Source organism: Felis catus, chromosome C1, assembly GCF_018350175.1.
Source record: "Felis catus isolate Fca126 chromosome C1, F.catus_Fca126_mat1.0, whole genome shotgun sequence".
In the NCBI taxonomy this organism is placed as follows: Eukaryota; Metazoa; Chordata; class Mammalia; order Carnivora; family Felidae; genus Felis; species Felis catus.
In genome coordinates this window covers 220,840,225-220,860,647 of record NC_058375.1, presented here as the reverse complement: position 1 = coordinate 220,860,647, position 20,423 = coordinate 220,840,225, and the positions used below count along the sequence as shown (strand labels likewise).

At 57.7% G+C, this 20,423-nt stretch overlaps 1 protein-coding gene across 1 annotated transcript in view; it reads right to left on the bottom strand.

The window, feature by feature from the left end:
• SNED1 (sushi, nidogen and EGF like domains 1) overlaps positions 1-16,326 on the bottom strand; it is an 89,087-nt gene extending 72,761 nt beyond the window's left edge. The window contains 1 exon segment of the mRNA XM_023259989.2: positions 15,748-16,326. Coding sequence (XP_023115757.2) covers positions 15,748-15,960 — 213 coding nt within the window. The 5' untranslated portion in view covers positions 15,961-16,326.
• Positions 16,327-20,423: the final 4,097 nt, after the last annotated feature.

Here is a 20,423-nt window from a genome sequence, read left to right as displayed (position 1 = left end):
TACACTGTCAGTGGAATGTAAAATAGTACAGCCACTCTGGAAGAGTCTGGCAGTTCCTCAGATGGTTAAACATAACATAACTACGCACGTCAACAATTCCATGCCAGGTATACATCCATGTATATCCAGGAGAACCGAGAACACATCTACACAGAAATCTATACGCAAATGTTCGTAACAGCATTATTCACAATAGCCAAACAGTGGAGCCAACGCACGTATCCATCAACTAATGAATGGATAAAGATAAATGGAATATTATTTGGCCATAAAAAGGAGTGAAATACCGACCCTTGCCACAACACGAATGAACTTTGTCAACATTATGTTAAGTGAAAGAAGCCAGACAAACTAAACTGTATGATTCCCCTTCTATGAAATGTACGGAAGAGGCAAATCAATAGAACCGAAAGTAGATTTGTGATTGCCTAGGTCAGGGCAGAATCGAGGGGCTGGAGAGTGACAAGCGCGGGGTCAGAGTTTCTTTTGGAGGTAAGGAGAATGCTCTAAAATTGTGGTGATGGACGAACAAATACTTGAAATCTATGAAAACCCATTGCATTGTAAGAGAGTGAAAGGTAGGGTATGTGAAGTATATCTCAATAAAGTGGAAGGAGGGAGGGAGGAAGGGAGGGAGGCGGGCAGGGGTTGGGGCTTGGGCATCACCCGAAGCTAAAGGCCACACAAGCGAGCAGCTTCCCCTGTGCACGCCACCCCCTCCCCACCCCCCACCCGGCCACCGGGCTTCTAGAGGCAGAGCATGGGCCTCTGACTCAGGGGAAGACAAACTTGCAGTGGAGACAGGAAGTTTAAGGGAACCCCATGGCCGGGATTCAAGTCCCACGGCCTCTGTGTCTAAGTGTGTAGTTGCTGCCGGCCGTTCCGCCGGGAAGGGTTGGGGCTTCTCCTTTCAGGGGCCGCTGTAGTTGGGAGATAAGAGGACACCGCAGAGCCCTGTCTTGCAGGCTCTTGGGCAGAAACTGGTGGAGTCCGGGCGTTGCGGGCCCAAGAGGCGCTTCCATGCAGCAGCTCCCCCTGCCCGAGGCAGGGCCCAGCTGGGAGCTTGCAGAAGCCAAGGTGACCCATGGGGGCTCATGACTCTGAACGTGCCCACGAGCTCGGGAAGGGCCCGACGAGCTGGGCGGCCAAGGGAAAATTGCACAGAGGCTAAGGCATCTCGGTTTTACGTGAAAAAATGGCGGCTACCCTTGGGGGACCTCGTCTTTCAGGCCGGTGCCCAAAGCAAAGGTGCTGGCTCAGTGGGCCCTCGAGTCACCCAGGGTCCCCGGAAAGCCTGCCTGGCTTGCCACTGCTCTGGCCGAGCTGGGGCCCGATGGTGTCCCCTGGGGGGCAGCAGCCTGGGGAACCGCCCCGGAGCCCCAGCTCTGGCAGGGCAGCCTGTGGGAAGGTCGGCCAGTGCTTCGGGTGGGATCGGACGCGGTCACCCTGGCTGAGGAGGGACTCTTGACCAGGCACGCCAGATTTTTACTGACCTTTGAGTTGCTGCAAATGGTCTAGCTGGGGGTCAGCACACTGTTCCGCGAAGGGCCAGATAGTAAACGTGTTTGGCTTTGTGGACCACATACGGTCTCTATCACATATTTTTCTTTGTTCTGTGCTTTTGTTTTTATAGCCCTTTAAAAATATAAACAGCATTCTTAGCTCACAGGCCATCCACAAACAGACGATGGGCCAGTCCCTAGGCTGTCCTTTGCAGACCCCTAGACTGGTCTTGTAAACAAAGCTCTGCTGGAACGCCGGGGCGCTGCTCACCCCCACTCCGCCTATGGCCGCTCAGAGTTCAGTATCCAGACAGAACCCTTCGGCCCAAAAGCCCCACATACTCGCTCGTGGCCCTCCGCTGAGAAAGCCTGCCATCTGTCATCGGGCCTGCTGCTCGGAAAGGCCCGGCCTGACAGACGAAAGACGCCCACCTTTGGGGCCTACTAACGTGGGCGCACGGTGCGGCCACTGGATTCAGTCTGGGTCACTCTCAGAGGGGTTCACAGGGAGGAGCGTTCTCTGATGGCGCTGATGGGGACCAAGCTGCCGATGGAGGCCTCTCGCCGGCCGACACTGCCCCCGGGATCCCTCCTTATACCGGAAATGGCACCACGGCCACGGCAGGGACCCGGTGAAAGGAAAGGCCTCTGTGTTGCTGGTGCAGAAGCCCCTCCCACACACCGGGTTTGTCCCCATGGAAGCTGGCCCACTTTCCATCTTGCCGAGAAGGACCGTGGGCCCCCAGGCCCAGCATCTAGGGGACAATGCTGCTGTGGCAGCCCAACCACCTGCTCCGTCCACATCACTGTCAACTTCCTGGGCCATTTGTGCCCGACAGAGATGCTCCCTCTGTGTCACAGGCCACTGAACAGCAGAACTGTCTAGGGACCATTCTATGCTTCCCACCATCCACTGGCATCGGGCCTTGCCGAGCTCTGGATCAGCCTCCCCAGACCCCACCCCAAAGACCTCCGCCCCTGACACCCCGTGGCCCTGGTCTGGGCAGCTTGCTCACTGAATGTGGCCGTCCCCCGCCAGGATTTGCTTCCTCTTGGTTGCCCTTGGGTAATGACCGGGACAAAAGGGAGGAGACTGATATGGGGTTGTGCGGGCCTATTTTGAAAATTGGGGCCTACGCCCACACTGCTCCTGGGCACGATGGTGCAGCTCCCCCTACCAATAGCAGGACAGGCCAGCCCCTGGGGGTGCCTGCCGGGTGCCGCCGGGCCGCAAGGGGCCTCGGGGTTCAAACTGAACTCTGGTGCAGCCACCTGGATTTTCTTGGTGGGCCAACACGTCCCTAGGTCCTGGAGACACAGGTCGCTTGGTTGCGTACCCCCTCACTGTCATCTGTGGTGGTCCACGGGGGCCGAAGTAGGGGTGTGATGAGTCTATATAAATTTCACTCAGATGCCCCCATTGCTTTTTTTCTCCTAAAGCCTGCAGGTGAAAGGTCTGTGTGCGAGCAGGCGATGGGTGGAGAGAAGGCACGAGATACTGAGATGGGCACACTGTGCAGGCGGAGACCCACCTGGGCACCGGCAGGGGCCACCTCAGGCCTGGGGGCTCGGGGGTCAGAAGCAGTGCCGATTCTTTCCCCCTGGACCCGGCATCTGGCAAGGCAGGGAGCACCGCGACCTGTGCTGGGTTTGCACCCCTGCTTGCAGCAGAAACAGTGGACATAGCCAGTCGCAAGCTATTCTGCTGGGCCTGACTCCCAACGTGGGCCCCTGCCTCTCACGGGCTACCGCACGTGTCGTACGACCTTGTCTGGGTCCTTCAGACACAAGTTCACACATGGCCTTGGGTTATGTCGTGTGTGGCGAGCAAGGCCACAGGAGCTTGGGGACACGGCCCACAGACCTCAGGCAGAGATCCAGATCAGGTTAGCATCAGATCCCAAACCGTAGTGGCCTGTGCCCCTCGGGGGAGGGTGAGCCACGGAATGTCCCTCCACGGGGGTGGAGATGAGGGCGCCAACCGTGCCCCATCGGCGTGAGACCGAGGGGGTTCCTGGGCCTTCCAGTGCTGAGACCTGGAAGGTTCTGGTAAAGCAGGATGAGATGGTCGCCCTAAGGGGAATCACCTATTTGGCCCATTTGCTGTCCCCGTAATTGTGGTGGCACCAGAGGTCAGCGGTCCGAGCTCCTCGTGTGGGTCGTAAGGGGGAGTAGCCTGGCCTCGGGCCGCACCCTGGCCGAAGTAGCCCCTGCCAGCCTCTCCGGGACTCACGCACAGCCGGCTGCACCTGCATCCCGGCGTCGAGGTGCAGTCCACACCGCAGGGCTTCACGCTGCTGCTGGGAGCCCTGTGGGGGGCAGCCCGCGGGAAATGCGTCATGAGGCAAATCACACAGAATCGGTCCCGGCCTCTGTGGTCCGACTGATCAGATTGACTGTTGGAATGGCAGACTCATGTGAAAATCTGAGTTGGGCCAAGAGCGTGTGGGGCCGAGGAGGCGGACTGTGGAGAGAGGCAATCTGCCATGGGTCCTCAGCGCCTTCGTGTTTTTGTTGGGTGTGCCAAGAACGCAAGGCTCCGTCTGCCGTCCCCGGGCTGCGGCTCGGGGTTGTGTTTGCAGAGATCAGCTTGAGGGATGAAGTGTCTCCCTTGTGCACAGAGGGCAGGCTTCCCCAAGCTCAGTGTTTCTTGGCCGTGACACAAACCCACAGTGGGGGGAGCATGTACCTAGACCCCTGTGTTGCCCCGTGGGACTCGGGGAGCAAGGGACCCCGATGTGGATGACTGCTCTGTGCTGCCCGCTGCACCATGGGTCTGTGCTTCTGACCCAGGAGTCTAGGGTCCTGCCAGCGTCCCCCCCACCCCCCAATCTGAAACAGGCTAACATGAGCCAGTAAGGAGGGCACAGCAAATCCTAGGCCTTGACAACTTCACGTTAACAACCTTGAAATTGTACATAAAATGGAAATTTTCCTAGAAAAACACAACCTACCGAATGCGAGGAGAAATAGAAAACTTTTAAAAATATAATCGTTAAAGAAATTTGAATCGGCACAAAACTTTCTCCCAGGGAAGCTTGCTCCAGACGGCAGCCCCAGTCAGTTCCAGCTGACATGTAGGGGGTAACTCCAGAAACACACCCGCCCTTCGAAACAGAAGAATCACTTCATGAGACGGGCACGATCATGACACTGAGATTAACAGGGCCAGTTCGTGCAGGAACAGCAACCAGGCCAGTTCCACTCACCGAAAACGTTGCCAAAATCTTCAATAAATTAGCAAACTGAATCCAGTGATGCATGAATAGGATAAACAGTTCATCATTAGCAAGTTGGATTTTTGTGAGGAGTACAAGCTAGGCTTTACATTAGAAAACCAACTAATTTAAGTAATTTAAATGATCCACTTAGCGGAGTAAGGGAGAAAGTCCTATAATCACCTTACTAGGTATAGAGACGGCAGTTAATAAAGTCAGCATCCATCTGTGATCAAACTTCTCAGAACACGAGGAACGTAAGAGAACACCCTTCATCTGATAAAGAGTGTCTTCACAATAAACAAGAACAAGCATCATGTTTAGTGGTGACATACAGACTTGGTTTCTGAGACTGGGAACGAGACAAGGAGCCTTCTAACACCATTTCCACATTGGAGACCCGAGCCAACACAGCAAGGCAAAAAAAAAAAAAAAAAAAAAAAGAATCAAAAAGTAAAGAGATCAGGCAGGGAGGAACACAGCTGCTATGAGTTGTGTAGGATACGAACATGGTTGGAGAAAATCTGAAAGAATCCCCAAATAGTTTAGTAAAACTGATAAGAGGCTTGGTTCGGTTGTTAGGTATAAAATTAGAAAATGTAAAAAAGTCAACTGTGGTTCTACATACCAGCAATAAGCAGAAAAGAAATGAAAGAAAATGCAGCATTGACACTAGTAAAAATATAAAGTGCTTAAGAATAAGTTAAACGGGAGATGCACAAGACTTGTCCGCAATCGCTTCTAAAACTGGATTGAAAACATTCACGACAACCTAAATCAATATAAAAGCACACCGTGTTCCTGAACCGTATGACTCAATACTGTAAAGATACCAGTTCTCCCACGCGGATTTATATACTCAAGGCAGTGTCAAAAAATCCCAGCGAGTATGTGTGTGTTCGTGTGACTTGATAAGCCAATTCTAAACCGTAAATGAAAATGCGACGCCAAGAGTGACCATGACTCTCTCAAGAACGAGGCAGGTGCTTGCTGTGACAGACACTGAGGTCTCCCACAACACCGCGGTAACCTGGCGATGCTGGCTCAGGGACAGAGAGCCAGGAGGCAACCCCACACGCAGGACAATCCGTTTGGACAGAGGGGGCGCGGTGGAGCCCTGGGAAGGGGGACAGGGTGGTTCCTCTTTTGTAAGATGGGAACCCGTGTACCTTCGATCTCGTGCCACACACGGAGCCCAGCTCCAGGTGCGTTAGACGCCTCAGTGTGAACAACAAAACAATCCGGCAATAACACTGTCGGAGAATATATTCCTGACTGCTGAGGGTGGTTTTTAAAATCCAGCACAAAAACTTCTAACCATAAAAAGAAACCTGGACACATTTTATTACATTACAATTAAGAACGTCTACTCACCCAAAGACGCCATTAACGAGGGTGAAATAAGGCGCAGAATGGGAGGAGAGATTTACGATACTTGGGACCTGGGTTTGTCAAGCACTCCCCCAAATCAACAGGAAAAAGGCAACTGTGTAGAAAAGAGGGGAAGGACTTTACAGATGAGGAAATCCAACAGTCGGTGAACACGCACAAGATGCGTTCAGCCTCGTGGAAGAGAAAGGAAATTCAAACCGCATTAACGCACCAGTGCACAACTGCCAGATGGGTAAAAGCGTCGGCTAGGGTGTCATGCGGTGGGGACGCCTGTCGCCGCCACATTTAATGAAGCTGAAGACAGGCGCGTCCCCCGGCTCAACGCTCTCGCTCTCGTGTGAGACGTGCCCTTGTGGACGGACACCCGGGTACATGTTCCAGAGTTTCATAAACAGCCTTGTTAAAAATAGTCTAAAAGTAGGAACCCCAAATGTCCCCCACGGTGCAGCAGATAAACCACTTGTGATCTCTTCACGTAATTATCGGCAGTGACAAACCAAGACGCCGCGCCAAACGTGGGTGGGCGAACGTCCGCACGGTTTGGAGCAAAGGAGACAGGTGCAAGAGAACGGGCTCCACGTGCCTCCGTCAGACCGAGTCTGCACGCGGTCTTAGGGGTGCATGGTGGCGGGCGAGGAGGGTGAGGGCATCGCCACGAGGGGCCGGGGCTAGGGGCTTGCACTGCATTTGTGCCTTTGTGGCACATGCGTTTAGGAAGAGAGCTAAGGGTGAGAAGTCACAGGTGGGCAAGGTGAGTGCGGATGGGACAGAGGCCACTGCAGCAGGCACGGGGGACCCTGGGTCGGGTTGGAGCTGCAGGCAGCTATGGGCCACCTGCCGGGGTGGGACTGGCCTGCACCTCCCTCCCTGCATCCCTTAGCTGGTCTGCTCCCCACTGTGGCTCCTACAGACAGACCACTGAGTTTCCTCCTGTCTTTGAAGTCCAAGTCCAGCCCCCAGGTGTGTGTGGTGTGTGCCCCCATCCCACACCGACGCTGCCCGCCTCCCCCCCACCCCCCGGGTGTGGGCCTGGAGCCCAGGGGTCCAGGAAGGAGGCAGAACAAGCCGGCCCTGTTTCCCTGCCAGGGCAGGGCCGGGCCAGGACCACAGCCGAGAAGGCGGTGGGGGCCCAGGGGCTGAGCAAGCGGGCTGCTGGCAGGCGCTGTCACCTGGACAGGAACCTTGTTGGACTTCCTCTACCCAGATGAGAGCATCTGCTCGTCCGGTGAGGGTTTGGGGAGTGGGCAAGCTGGACCAGAGGGCTGGGTGTGGCGGAACTAGAGCAGAGAGCTGAGGGGTGCGGGGAATCATGTGGCCGCCACTTTCCACCCCACACCGGGGTCCCTCCCCTCCTTCAGGGTGGGGCAAATGCCACTTCCCACAAAATTCCAATTTTATTATTATTTTTCTACGTGCAGTAGTACTTTATGAAACATGCAATGCAGACATGGAAACTGAGGAGAAAGGATTAGGCCCAGACTCCCCCTCAGATGCCCCCCTGTCGCCACGTGAATGTCCTAGATGAATCATTTAGGTCTGATCTGCACCTGTGACTTAGAGAAGGGGGACCCACCAGCACTATTGAGCCACTGAATCCCCGGAAACGTGGCCACGGGCCTGAGTGTTTGCTGGAGCCCGGGGCCTGGAACGGCCACCCCCGACTGGCTGGCCATGAGGATCTGGGGCCAGATGAGGGGACTGCCCAGCTCACTGGCACTCTCACAGAGACACAGGGAGACCCCAGGAGCAGTGGGGACAGGGGACCTGCTTGCACTGGTCTGCAGGACCTGTTGCTCCCAGCCCCTCCCTGCAGACCCCACCAGCCAGGCCTCCCTGCGGCCACCCTGTGGTGTCCCTAAGCCAGGCCTTGGGGTCAGTTTTCCTCTCCCACACAGCGGCTGTCTCTCTGGTGTCCAGGCACCTGCTGCTGAGAACAAGGCTGCCACTGGGGGTCCCAGCCCTGGGTGGGACTTGCACACGGGCTACCTTGTGAGGCCTGCGTGGAGCACAGAACCGAGTGCAGGGGTGGGTGACTGGCAGTTGCACCCTCCACGCCATCCCCCTGCACTCTCCTGTCCCAGGCAGGTGCAGAAGGCCTGCGGTCAGTCAGCGGAGGGGGTGGTCCAATCCCCCCGGAGCTGGCTGATGGTCCTAGGGAAGGAATTGCTGGTGGTTGCTCTTAGGGAGGCCCCGAAGCCACATGTAACAGGAAACTGCAGTGACTCTGTGAACTGCAAGGTGGCCCTGGGGTGGAGAGGCCCCTCTTTGACCTGGGGGAAGGGCATGTGTCTGTGTGCATGCGTGTATTGTGTGTGTGAGTGTATGTGTGTATGAGTGTGTGTGAATATGTATGTGTATGAGTGTGTGTATAAGTGTGTATGCGTACGAATGTACACATGTGTACGAGTATGTGTATATATATATATATGAGTATGCGTATGTGCATGAGTGTATGTGATGAGTGTATATGAGTATGAGTGTGTGTATAACTGTGTATGTATGAGTATATATGTGTACATGTATGAATGTGTATGTGATGAATGTATGTGTGTGTGCATGTGATGTGTGTGTGTATGTGATGAGCATGCGTATGAGTGTGTACATTGTGTATGAGTGTGTGTGTATGAGGGTGGATATGTAATCAGTATGTGTATGAGTGTCTATATATGAGGGTGTATGAGAGTATATATGTGTGTATGAATATGTATGTGTGTGTGTGTATGAGTATGTGTACGTTTATGAGGGTGAATGGGTGATCATATGTATGTGATGAGTGTGTATGAGTGTGTATGTGAGTGTGTATGTATATGAGTATATGTATGTGTAAGAATGTGCTTGTGTGTATGAATATGTATGTGTATATATGTATAAGAGTGTGTGCATGTATATGAGTATGTGTGTGTATGAGTGTGTGTATGTAATAAGTATGTGTGAGTGTATGTGTACAAGTGTGTATGAGTGTGTTCATGTGTATGAGGGTATATGTGTGTATACGTATGAATGTGTATGTGATGAGTCTGTATGTGTGTATGAGGATGTGTATTTGTGTATGAATGTGTGTGTGAGGGCGTGTGGTGATTGTGTATATGAGTGTGTACCTGTGTGTACATGTGTATCAATATGTACATGTGTATGGGTGTGTATGAGTGTATAATTGTGTATATGTGTGTATGAGTGTGTGTATGTATGAATGAGCGTGTATGTGTGTACGAGGATGTATATGAGATGAGTGTGTGTATGACTGTACATGTGCATGAGTGTTTGCATGTTTTTGAGTGTGTATTGTGATTGTGTATGATGACAGTGTGTATATAATGAGTGTGTATATGTGTGTATGAGTGTGTATGAGTGTGTATGAGTGCATATGAGCATGTGTGTGTACGTGCATGAGTGTGTGGCTGTGTGTAGGTGATGAGTGTGTACGAGTGTGTATATGCACATGAGCGTGTGTGTGTGCCTGGGTGTGCAGTGCGGTGTGGGGGCTGGCCAGAGGGCGCCCATGCCTTTTCTGCAGGACCAGCCCCCTCCCCCCCCCCCCCCCCCCACTGCCTGTTGAGAAGCACAGAAGGACAGCACCGGTGGCATTTCCGACTTGGATAAAACCAGGAAAGAGCGGAAATGTCCTGGAGAGCCTCTCGGAGGCGACCTGCAGCCCAAAGTATGTGACGTGTGTTTGGCGGGTCCCTGAGCCGGGAGTTTGAGGGCTCGCCAGTGCCACCCTTGCTGGGTGGAGGGGCTGCTCTGAGCGGGCCAGGCAGGCCTGGAGGGGAGCCAGGGACCCCCGAGGCCATAGCACCCCTGCTCTGCAAACATCAGATCCAAACGGGCGGGGCCTTGGTTCCTGCTTTGACTTCTCTGCCAAAAATAAAACAATAAAGCCCCTGAGGCCTTTTATAAGCTTGTTTTGAAAAATGTAGGCATGTTTTTTTATTTCCTGGCAGCTTTCTGGGTAATTAGGATTCCTCCCACGGCACAGTTGGGGGCTGGAGTCCGGCTTGCAGGGCAGCAAGTGGGCAGGGCCCCTGGGGCTCCCGGGCAAGGTCAGGTCTGAGCCCCGGAGACCCAGAACTTGCCGCACGCCCAACCCAGGAAGGAGGGGAGGCCCGCCCCGGGCTGAGCCTCGGCAAACAGGCAGACTCAAGGGAGCGGCCCCAGGGCCCACTTCCGGGGGAAGTGCCCCCACCAGAACTGGGGCAGGAGGGAGTCCCCCCCGAGGCTGGAACAGCAGAGTTTGGTGTTGGAGGAGTAGTCCCTTCTGCCCCCACAGGCCCAGCCCGCCTGGATCTCGGGCCCCCGGGACTGGGCTTCCTGCTGTGTTCTCCCTTTCCTCTGTCCTCCTCCAGGGCCGCCCTGTGGCCACCCTCTGGTCTCCTGGGGGACCCCACAGTCCAGGCCCTTGTTCCCCCACCAACAGAGGCTGCCTCTCCGGTGTCCCAGCACCTGTCCCTCCTTTATCCTTGTGTAGATGGCAGCTCCCGCCTCCCCCTCCCCGGCAAAGCCTCCCCCCGCCTCTCCTCTGGTACACCAGGACCAGGTGCCCCCCCAGGGCAAGAGCCCAGCTCCCCAGTGGCTCCTGGACACACCTCCCTGTGGAATACAGTCCCACAGCATCTGGGCACCCTTGCCCTCCCTTGGCATCCATTACTAGCCTGAGCCGCTGCCTCCCCGTCTCCCTGGAGACCATGTTGCCTTTCAGCCTGGTCGACTCCTCAGATACCGGGGCCCTCCTTTTGGACACCCTGCACCCCTGGGCCACCCTGCATCTCTGTGACCACCATGGGGTCCACTGGCATCCTGCAGCCACCACAGCTGGAGATGCAGCTGGTGTGTCCCTGCCCTCCACTCACACTCACTTCTAGGGACAATAGTTGCTCCTTCGGGACCCCAGCTCCACCCCAGACCCCATCCCCAGCAAGCTTCTGAAGCTGCCTCTGCCCATGCCCCCTCTGCCCAGAGTAGCCAGCAAGGCTCGAGGGACTGCGTTTGGCTTTGGTCCACCCCGAGGCCAGCTCAGGGGACAGTGTGGTCCTGGGCTGCCCCCCGGTGTGGAGGGGCTGGGGTCAGGGACCCGAGCCTGGACCCCGTCCTGTTCTCACTCCTCCTTCCCGCACTCGGCCTGTGCAGCTCAGACTTCTGGACCTATTGAGTCCCCTCGGGCCTGGGGAGCAGGGCAGTGGCTAAGCACACAGTAGGTGTTTAATGAACAACTTGCCCCACTTTGTAAAGAACCAGTTTTTGGATGTTGAGGCCCTAAGGCTGGGCCTGGAACCCCTGGTCAAAATGCGGAGTCGGGCCCATGCAAGCCTCTGGAATCAGACCCTCTGGGAGGGCCCGGGGATCTACATTTCTACCATGCCCCCTGGCGACCGGCAGCACCACATGCTGGGGTCGTGCCCTGCAGGTGCACACAGCTCCTAATGGCTGCTGGAGCTGAGGGAAGTGGGGGGGGGGGGCAGAGCAGTTGCCCCTGGGCTGAGCCAGTCCAGGTGAGGCGGCCACCTGACCCAGCAGAGGAAGGTGTCGAAGAGGATGCCCTTCTGAATGGCCGGGGCAGTAAGGAGACATTCCTTCGGACGCAGTCAGCCCACGTGGGGGAATTTATTGTGAGGAAAGGACAAGAGACCCGTAACAAGGCGTGTATAGGGTGCACGCGCACCAGCGCACCGTCAATTCACGGGAGACACTGAAACCAGCCACAGGGGCAACAGTCAACAGAGCAGTCGACTTAAATAATTATGATGCAGCCACAGGAAGGAATATTACACTGTCACCTAAAAGCATGTTTCTATAAATTTAAGGCATGGGAAATGCTCACAGCCTAAAGTACCGAAAGAAATATGCAAAATAGAAACTTGCACGAAATGGGAGCCCCAGGTTTGTCTCGTGGGACCCTAGGTATGCTTGCAAACAGATCAAGAAGAATTTCACCAAAATGTTAGAAGTGTTGTTTTTGGATGGTGGGATTATGCCTGTACCATCCCACTGATCAGAAGATGAACAACAACATTGACCTAGAAGCTTCTAGAAGGTAGCTCTCTTCCGGAAGCCAAGATAGCACGGTGAACAAAATAGACAAGGATGATGGTAATACTAAAACCAAAACACTGCTGTTAGTGCATCTGGACTCCTCGATTCCGAGCAAGGGCTCAGTCAAGGTTTTGGAATGAATGAATGAGTGAATGAATATATGAACGAGGGAACAAGTCACTGGCGAAGGAGTGCATGGGTTTCCATGGTGGGTTGTCTGGAAGGACAGGGTTTGGCGAGCTGGTCGCTTCTAGCTCCAAAGTTCATACGGTCACCGAGAGCTAAGGAGTGGGGACCCCGGACTCATTCCCAGCTGGCCAGGCTTGCCTCCCAGTGGGGCTGGCCAGGTGTGTGGCCAGGTGCTCTGGGCACAGACACAAGGGTGTTCTCACCAGGAGGCATTCGCTCAGTTTTGACGTAAAGTCAAGCTGACAGCATTACTGCAAGGTCGCAGCGAGGAATGTCCTCCCACTCTTAATCCACACGCTCCCACTGCTCGGATTTGCCCCGTGCACTCGCTCTCCCCCCTCTGTCTGTCTGTCCGTCTGTCTCTATGCAATGTTTCCTGAGCTGTTGGAGAGTGAAGGGCAGACAAGAATGCTCTCTCCTGGAAGCGCACACGCAGGACCCAGGTCTGGAAGCTAGAGGTTGATGTGAGGCCGTCCACACTACTTCCTCCCATTTACACACTTAATCGTTTACTTCCTTTTACCAGTGCGAGCTCACTGGCTTCCCCTTTATCCAATGGCTTAAAACCTATTACTACCATTATTTTAATGCTCAGATCGCCCCCCCCCCCCCCCGCCCCGTATGGCCAGGGAGCCTGTTTGATGGCCTCTGTGTCCTCTGGACACATCCCAGCCATTCTTGGAGCACTCTTCTTCCTCCTGCGTGTGACTGATTTCCAGGCGCATTTTGCACTTTCCCTGCCAGGGCTCCATCATCTCCAGAGAGTCTGGTTCCTTCCAGGGAGAACTGGTGTTTGGCAAGCAGGATCTGAGCACCAGGAGTGCTTGGCACTACGGGGGTGTCGCAGCGTCGCTCTCCCTCAGTGGACAGAGCCAGAAACGAGTGAGCTGTGTGCATAGACACATGTGCAAGGGCCTGTGTCCACAGCCGGCTGCCATAAGGTGTAAACGTAGACATACGGACATATGTACTGTGAAGTCATCCCTCCGTGGCTCGCAGGGCACACGTCCACACGCAGGAAGTGGACACCAAATGGCAACGACTGAGGTGGGGTCAGGGGCCAGCACAGGAGACAGAGCTGGAGAGTGTGGTGGGGACAAGGGGGCCAGACCACCCAGCCTCAGGGCCAGGAGCAGGTAAGTGCTGGAAGGAGAGCCAGGATCTCATTCACATTTGGAAAGGCTGCTTCAGCCGCCTGATGCACAGGCTCGAGGGGCAGGACCGGGAGACAAAGGCCAGCGAGGAGGCACCTACATGCATCCAGGCGGGTGGGAACGGTGGCCCTGCCCAGGGCTGTGGCCATGCGGGCGCTGAGGAGTGAGATGTATTTCTAAGTCTCCAACAAGGAGGGGACAAGGGAAAGGAGGGAGGCATCAAAAGGCTACGGTGGCTAGGGAGGAAGCAGGACCTCTGTCTGGGTCCTGCTAAGTTTGAGATGGAATGCTAAGGAGGCAGCTGGACAGGGTGGTCTAAAGGCCCCTGAATCTGCATTCTGAGCCTCAGTTTCCCCATCTGCCCTCTGATATCCAGGCGTAGCCACCAGGTAGGCAGGGGAGGCACTGGCCAGATCACCTGCTTTGGAATAAACACCTTCCCTTCTCTCACTTAGCTTTAATCGGAGCCACCCACCGGCCTGCTCGTGCGGGACCCCCGCGCCCTCCCGGTGCCGTCAGGCAAGCTGTCCGGGCATGGCACCCTCTGGAATCCCACGGTCTTTCTCGCTGAAGGAAGAGAAGGCACAGCGTGGCTACTTATGTCCACATGGACACTTGTTTTTCCAATATTATCTTTGTTTCCGGAAAAAGCTCTCACGGAGATATATGTTTTGTTAGCAGCCATAATGTTCATTTCTGATGAAACTGTTTGTTTTCCTAGTAGATCTTTCCACTTTAGAACCATTTCTCCCAGTTGTTTTGCTAAGAGTAGATGTTTTTGGTGAGGCTATTAAGAAGGTCAACCGTCTTAAGAATATTTTCACCCGTGACTGTGGGGGAAAGCTGAGCCTGGCCCAGATGCTTTAGGAGCATTTTGACGGTGTTCTGTTCAAACGGTGCCAGCGTGAGTTTTCCCATTTCCAAGCTGCTCCGGCCCCTGCAGACCCTGAGCACAGCTCTGCGCTGTCCACGACGCACTTCTGGAAGTCAGTCCTGGCCTACAGAGAGGACGGCGGCCCCCTCCTACCACTGTCACGTCACCAAATGCTGCTGCCAAGGTGCGGAAGCTTCCCGCATCGGCATGGGGAGTGCCGTGGTCGCCGGGGGAGAGAGCACATGACGGTGGCCACGGTGGTGGAGGGGCTAGTGGTGGCCGCTCGGACAGGGCCCGGTGAGGGTGTCAATAGTGCAAAAGATGGGAGTGGTGGTGCGGGTGGCCTTGAAGGTGGTGGGGAGGGTGCTGGTCATGTCAGGAGGGGCCGATGGAGTGGGTGACAGTGGTGAAGGGGGAGGTGGTGGCCTAGCGGGGGATGCTGGGGCCGGTCGATGGCAGGACAGGTGGTGGAAGTGGCAGCGGATGGAGTTGAAAGTGGCTGAGGTCGTGGTTGGGGCGGCGGTTGTAGAGGTAACAGTGCATCCGGCCGGCCTAACTCTTTTCTATTCAGGGGACGGCAGGTGCCCATGGCCCACCCACAGAGCAATGCGGTGACGAGCCATCACGTTTCATTCCCTCTGTGGCCCACAAATGGCTCCCACCCCGGGAGCGCCAGACACAGAAACCTCGCCCTTGCCCCTCGCCCTGAGGACTCCTGCTGTCCTGAGTGCCTGGCCCCAGAGCTCCCTCTGGGAGTCCCGTTCGGGAGGCACTGGCCTGAGTAAGTGGCTCCTGGACTCAGGAGGAAGGGAGAAAGGGAGGGAAAGGCTCGGAGGGGACACTCCGCCCAGCTGCTGCCACACCCAGGGGGGCTTCTGCCCAGAAGCAGGCCCTGCCCTGACTACCTGGCCAGGGGTCCCAGCCTCCTGCCAGTGGGCCTCGGGCGTCAAGGAGGGCGGGGCGGGGCTGGCCAGGTGCGGAACTGAACAGGCCAGGTGCCCCGCTCGGGAGACTGAGGCCCCAGGGAGCACGTGGCTGCCGTCACACTGACGTCTGGGACCAGGACGGGGCCAGGACTCTGCGGGGGGCCAATGGCTGGGCGGACGCGGTGTGCGCACGCTGCCCAAGCCCCGGGGGCGGGTGAGGCCGGGCCCGCGCTCCGCTCGCCCAGGTGGCCGGGCCGCAGCTCGAACCCCACCCCCGCCCGCCTCTCCCGCGGGCCGCTGTCCGGCCTTGGCCGCCGCAGGGAGGAAGCGCTGTCCTCATTCCACCTCTGGCCGCCGCGGTGCCAAGTTGCTGGCGGCGGCGGCGCGAGTCGGGGCGGCGGGCAGCGGCGGGGGCGCAGCGCCCGCCCCGGCGCCCCGGCGCCCCCGCGGCCCGAGGTTACTCACGTAGAGTCCGGAGTGCTCGGCGCCGAAGAACGGGAAGGGCACGGAGAGCGGCTGCAGCCCCGAGCCGCCGTCGTCCTGCTTGGGGGTGACAGCGTCGCCGCGCTCCGTGCCGAACGGGTAGAAGTCGGCGAGGGCCACCGCGCCGCGCACCCCGCGCACCCCGAGCCCCAGGGCGGCGGCCAGGAGCAGCGCCCAGGCGGCGCCGCGCAGCATCGCCGGGGATCGGCGGGCGGGACGCAGCAGGACACTGCGGGGACCGAGCGGGGGACACTGCGGGGACCGAGCGGGGGACAGAGCGGGGACACTGCCGGAACCGGGCGGGGACGGAGCGGGGACGCAGTGGAGGCAGAGTGGGGCGCAGTGGGGACAGAGCGGGGGGCGCAGCGGGGACGGAGCGGGACCGAGCCGGACGCAGCGGGGACAGAGCGGGGACCGAGGGGCCTCGCGGTCCGTGTGGGGCCGGAGCCGGCGGGGCCGGGTGCGGTGCGGGAGGCGCGGCGCGCCGTCGGGGAGCTCCCGCGCGCTCGGCCGGGCCGCGCTCGGGTCGCCGCTCCGCGAAGGAAGGCGCCGGGCGGGACCGCGTTCAGGGCCGGCCCCGCCCCAGGGGCCGCGGCTTAAATACCCGGCCGGGCGGTCCCCGGGCCTGGGCGGGGCCTGGGCGGGGCCATGCAAATAAGGCCGCTCTTAAAGCGCCAGGCCCCGCGGGAGGGCGAGGGCGCTCGCTGCGCGCCTGGGGCCGCCCCGCGACGGCGGGGAGGAGCTCCCTGGCCCAGGCTTTGGCGAGGTGAGCGCTTCGCGGGCGCGCTCCTGCGGCGGGGACCGTCCTCCTCCTCCGTGGGCTCCCAGCTGCCAGACTGGAGCGAGCCCAGAGGAGGCGCCTTGCTCACGGCGCAGTTCTGAGACAGACCCTAAGGCCTGCCTGCCTGAGATGTTGGGCTTGGGTCGCTGCTCTACCGCAGAGTGTCCTCGGTCGGGGCCACCCTGGCTTAGCAGTGCCTTGGATACCCTTATGGAAGTGGCCAGGGGCCAGCCCCGTGTTGCTCCCCAAGATCTGAGCCTGTGGACACTTGTTGGGGGGGGGTGCTCCTGGTCTGATTTTATGTGAGGACCCTTGGCCTGGGGGAATTCAGGGCACTAAACAGGTGTTTGCATCCTGCACTGACCCATCAGGGAGAAATCCCCCGGGAGGTTTTCTGATGGGTTCAGGGCCCTAAGGGAACTTCACAGCAAGAGAGTCTCTAGCAGACTCCAGGGTAAGGAGGGCTCTAAGGGAAGGCTGGTCCTCTTGGGCTGGGGGGGGGGGGGGCAAGTGGACGGACGTTAGTGGGCCTGGCGGACCGCAGTAGGGCCTCCAGAGCTCAAATTCAGATTCCGTACCCCCAGCTGTGGCCATCCCAGCGCTTCTCCCGTCTCTGAGACCACTGACCGCACACCTGGTCCCTCCCCGGGTGCAGGGCCTGACTCCTGGGGTTGAGGCCCTCCCCCACCCCCTTGCTCTCAGAATCCTGGTGTTAGGGGATGTGTGAGTGCAGGCCCAGCCGGAGCCCCTGAAGACAGCGGTACTCCCGTCAGAGACCAGCAGAAACAGCCAACACGATACAGCAGCTGCCACTGAGTTTCTGGGCGCTTTTACGTTGGGCTCCGTGGTTTTTTCCGTGTGTCCTAAGACGTCTTCAGTGAACAGGTGTTGCTCTGTGGTCAGCAAGAAATAGTAAATGTGACTTTTAGGAAGTAGTGGAAAGGTCCTCTGAGTGTGACTCTGGTCCCGTTCGGCCAGTATCCTGGCGGCCTCGTCGTTCCAGGAGGCAGCCCCTGTGGGGCACTGGCCCGAGAGAGGTTCCCCTTCAACTCCTCTCGGGTTCCCCTGTGCTCAACTGCGAGAAGGCCAGCCCTGGGGCCGGGCTCCTGCCTCAGAGAACCCTGGACGGCAGGACAACCGTGTGGTTCCAGGGAAGGACGAGAAAGGTCAAGGCCTCCCGTCTCTAGGAAGGGTCAGAGAGGACATCGAATTACGGGGCTGTGCTGGGAACAGAATCTTCACGGTGTTGTCAGCAGGAACCTGGGGAGGAGGGGCACGTCCCCACTTGCTCCCCTCCACTTACACATGCACATCCCCACTCACACACACACACTCCCATTTCCACGTGCATGCTCACACATGGAGACAACACTCACACTTCCACACCCACACTCGGTCACACGTGCTCCCACATACAACACTGCACACATTCCTATGTGCCCCTCTTCGCTGCTGACCTTCTGCCCCAAGGGATCCTAGTAAAGGCCCATGTCTGGGCTAGGTTATGGGTCCACCTGGGGGCTTGTAGGGAGTAGGGCTGCCCCAGAGAAGGGCTGTTTCTCTAGAAATGGTGGGAGTGGTTGGCCTAGACAGGGGGTCCCAACCAGGGCACTCGACTGAATCCCCTGGGTGGATTTGTGAGGTGCTCAGGCCCGGGCCCCACCCTGGATGGCAGGTGCTTGTGGGTCTAGGCTGGAGCCAGCCACAGGCCGACTCTTCGGTCACGGCCCCAGTGAGGCCACGCTTACCTGGGGCCCAGGCCTTGCTGCCTATTTGCAGCCTGGTCTGGGAGACTGGGGGTTAACATGAGGCCCCACCACTGCTGGGCATTACATTTCAAACACACACACACACACACACACACACACACACACACCTCCACAGGCAGCAAAAAAGAGGAAAAAAGTGTGTTTTTTTTTTCAGGTGCTAAAAATATTATCAGGAAATACTTTTCAGCAATGTGCCGTTTTAGGTTCCCCTCTGGACTCAAGGGCGCCTTTGTCTCTGCCACAGAAAGTCCACATTTATCAACACCAAAATCGTTTTATCAAGCAAGCTCATGTTCTGCGGCCAGGAAACCTGAGCCTCCCCAACAGGCCTGTGACATTTAGTTTAGGGCCTGAGTATGTGTGCAATTTAGATGGGGGAGCCCTGGAGCCGACCTCGGGACACCCCAGGACTTGGGGCTCTGTTGGGGCAAGGTGGTGCGTCCTTCCCCACAGCGCACCTGGCCTGGTGGGCTTGTCCCTACAGGGCTGGGTGGGGCTCCCTGAGCAGGGCTCCGGCCGGGGCCCTAGAGGGCCCGGCTGGCTGTGCCTCCCACCGCTTTCTCTCCAGAGGCAGCTAGCTGGGCACAGATCTCCCCAGAGCAGCCAGAAGCCCCTGCCCCAGGCAACCCTCACCTGCCCCAGGAGCAAGGCTAGGAAGTTACAGGGCCCGAGGCTCAGGCTGGGTTGCGCCCTCGCAGAAGCCCACCCTACCTGGTTGCTTCACGGTGAGGCTGGACGGGGTCTTGTCACAGGTGGGAGCGCCTGGTTCAGGATGAGCGGAAGGGGCGGTCTTTGGGCCCTGGGCCCACTCGGCCCCGCCCCCCCATGTGCAGCAAGGGGGCACAGCCTCCAGGGAGCCCCCCCACACGTAGACCCCTGACGGGTGTCCTGCTATCTATCGGAGAGAAATGATCAGAATAGGGTTCAACGTTTACTTCCTGGGAAGTTCACTGCTGCTTTCTTCTTTGAAAAAACTAGAGAGGAATTAGAAACCCTTCGAGCTGGAGAATCTACAGGGAGAGGCCAAAGATGGTTACGGGTGAGCTCAGGTTGGGCCTCTCTCCGTGGTTTGGGTGAGGAACGACGCCTTCTGCCGTCCACGGGCAGCCTCCCCCACCCCCCCCCCCGCCCTCCCCGCCCCCCCGCCCTGCCCCCGCCCCGCCGCTGTCCCCCAGGGCACAGGGCAGAGACTCGGCTTGGCTTCCTGAGTGTTCCACAAGCGCCAGGGACAGGTGCGACAGAAGGGCTCTCAGGTGGCCCCCGCATGACCCTTTGCTGAGAGGTTTGGCAGCTGATAAAATCAAGCTTCTGTGGCATTTTTCATGACGTGGGGAAAAGCCTCATGATAAAACGTCAAGTAAAAGTTTTTCAGAAGAGTATTCAGCGTGGCACGTGCAGCAGCCCCCAACCATCGGGAATGTTCCAATTTTACCCGAGGATCTGCTGTCACGGAGTACGGGCGGTGGCGCGTTTCTTTTTCATAGGTTTCGTCGTCACAGTTTTTATTTGTGGTTATTTGAACAAATTAATGTTTTAGAAGCCGGAATATCAGTGACCCTGGTTCCAGCTGGCCCATTTCCTGCTCCAGCTGTGGCCCAGGTGAAGCCCCTGCCTCCCTCGAGAGCTGGGGTGCTGCGGGGGGCTGGGGCCCGTGTCCTCAGGGTGTTCGTTCTCCCTCCGCCGCCTCGTCTGTCTGGTGGGAATCACGGCCTTCCCTGGGCTCCCGGGGGCCCTTTCTCTGTGGCATCCCTGCTCTCCTCCTTCGTACACCCCACCTGCAGTGGCTACAGGGTGATGATGGTGCCCCCACCCCTGTCGCTGAGGGTTCACGATGGGCCCGGTGTCAGTGTGGGCGATACCTCATAGAGGGCTCACCGTGCCCCTCGGGGGTGGGCTCGCCCATTTCACAGATGAGGAAACTGAGGCTAGAGAGCCTGTCCAGAACCACACAGCTGGAAGGGGCGGAGCTAGGATTCCTCCAAGGCTGATGAGTCCCAAACTGATGTGGGGGCTGCTGGGCCTCTTACAGGCTGGAGGCCTCCGTGCGGGGTGGTCGAGGAAGAAGCCGTGAGCCTTTCCCCTCGGGCCACAGGGAGGGCATGGGCAGC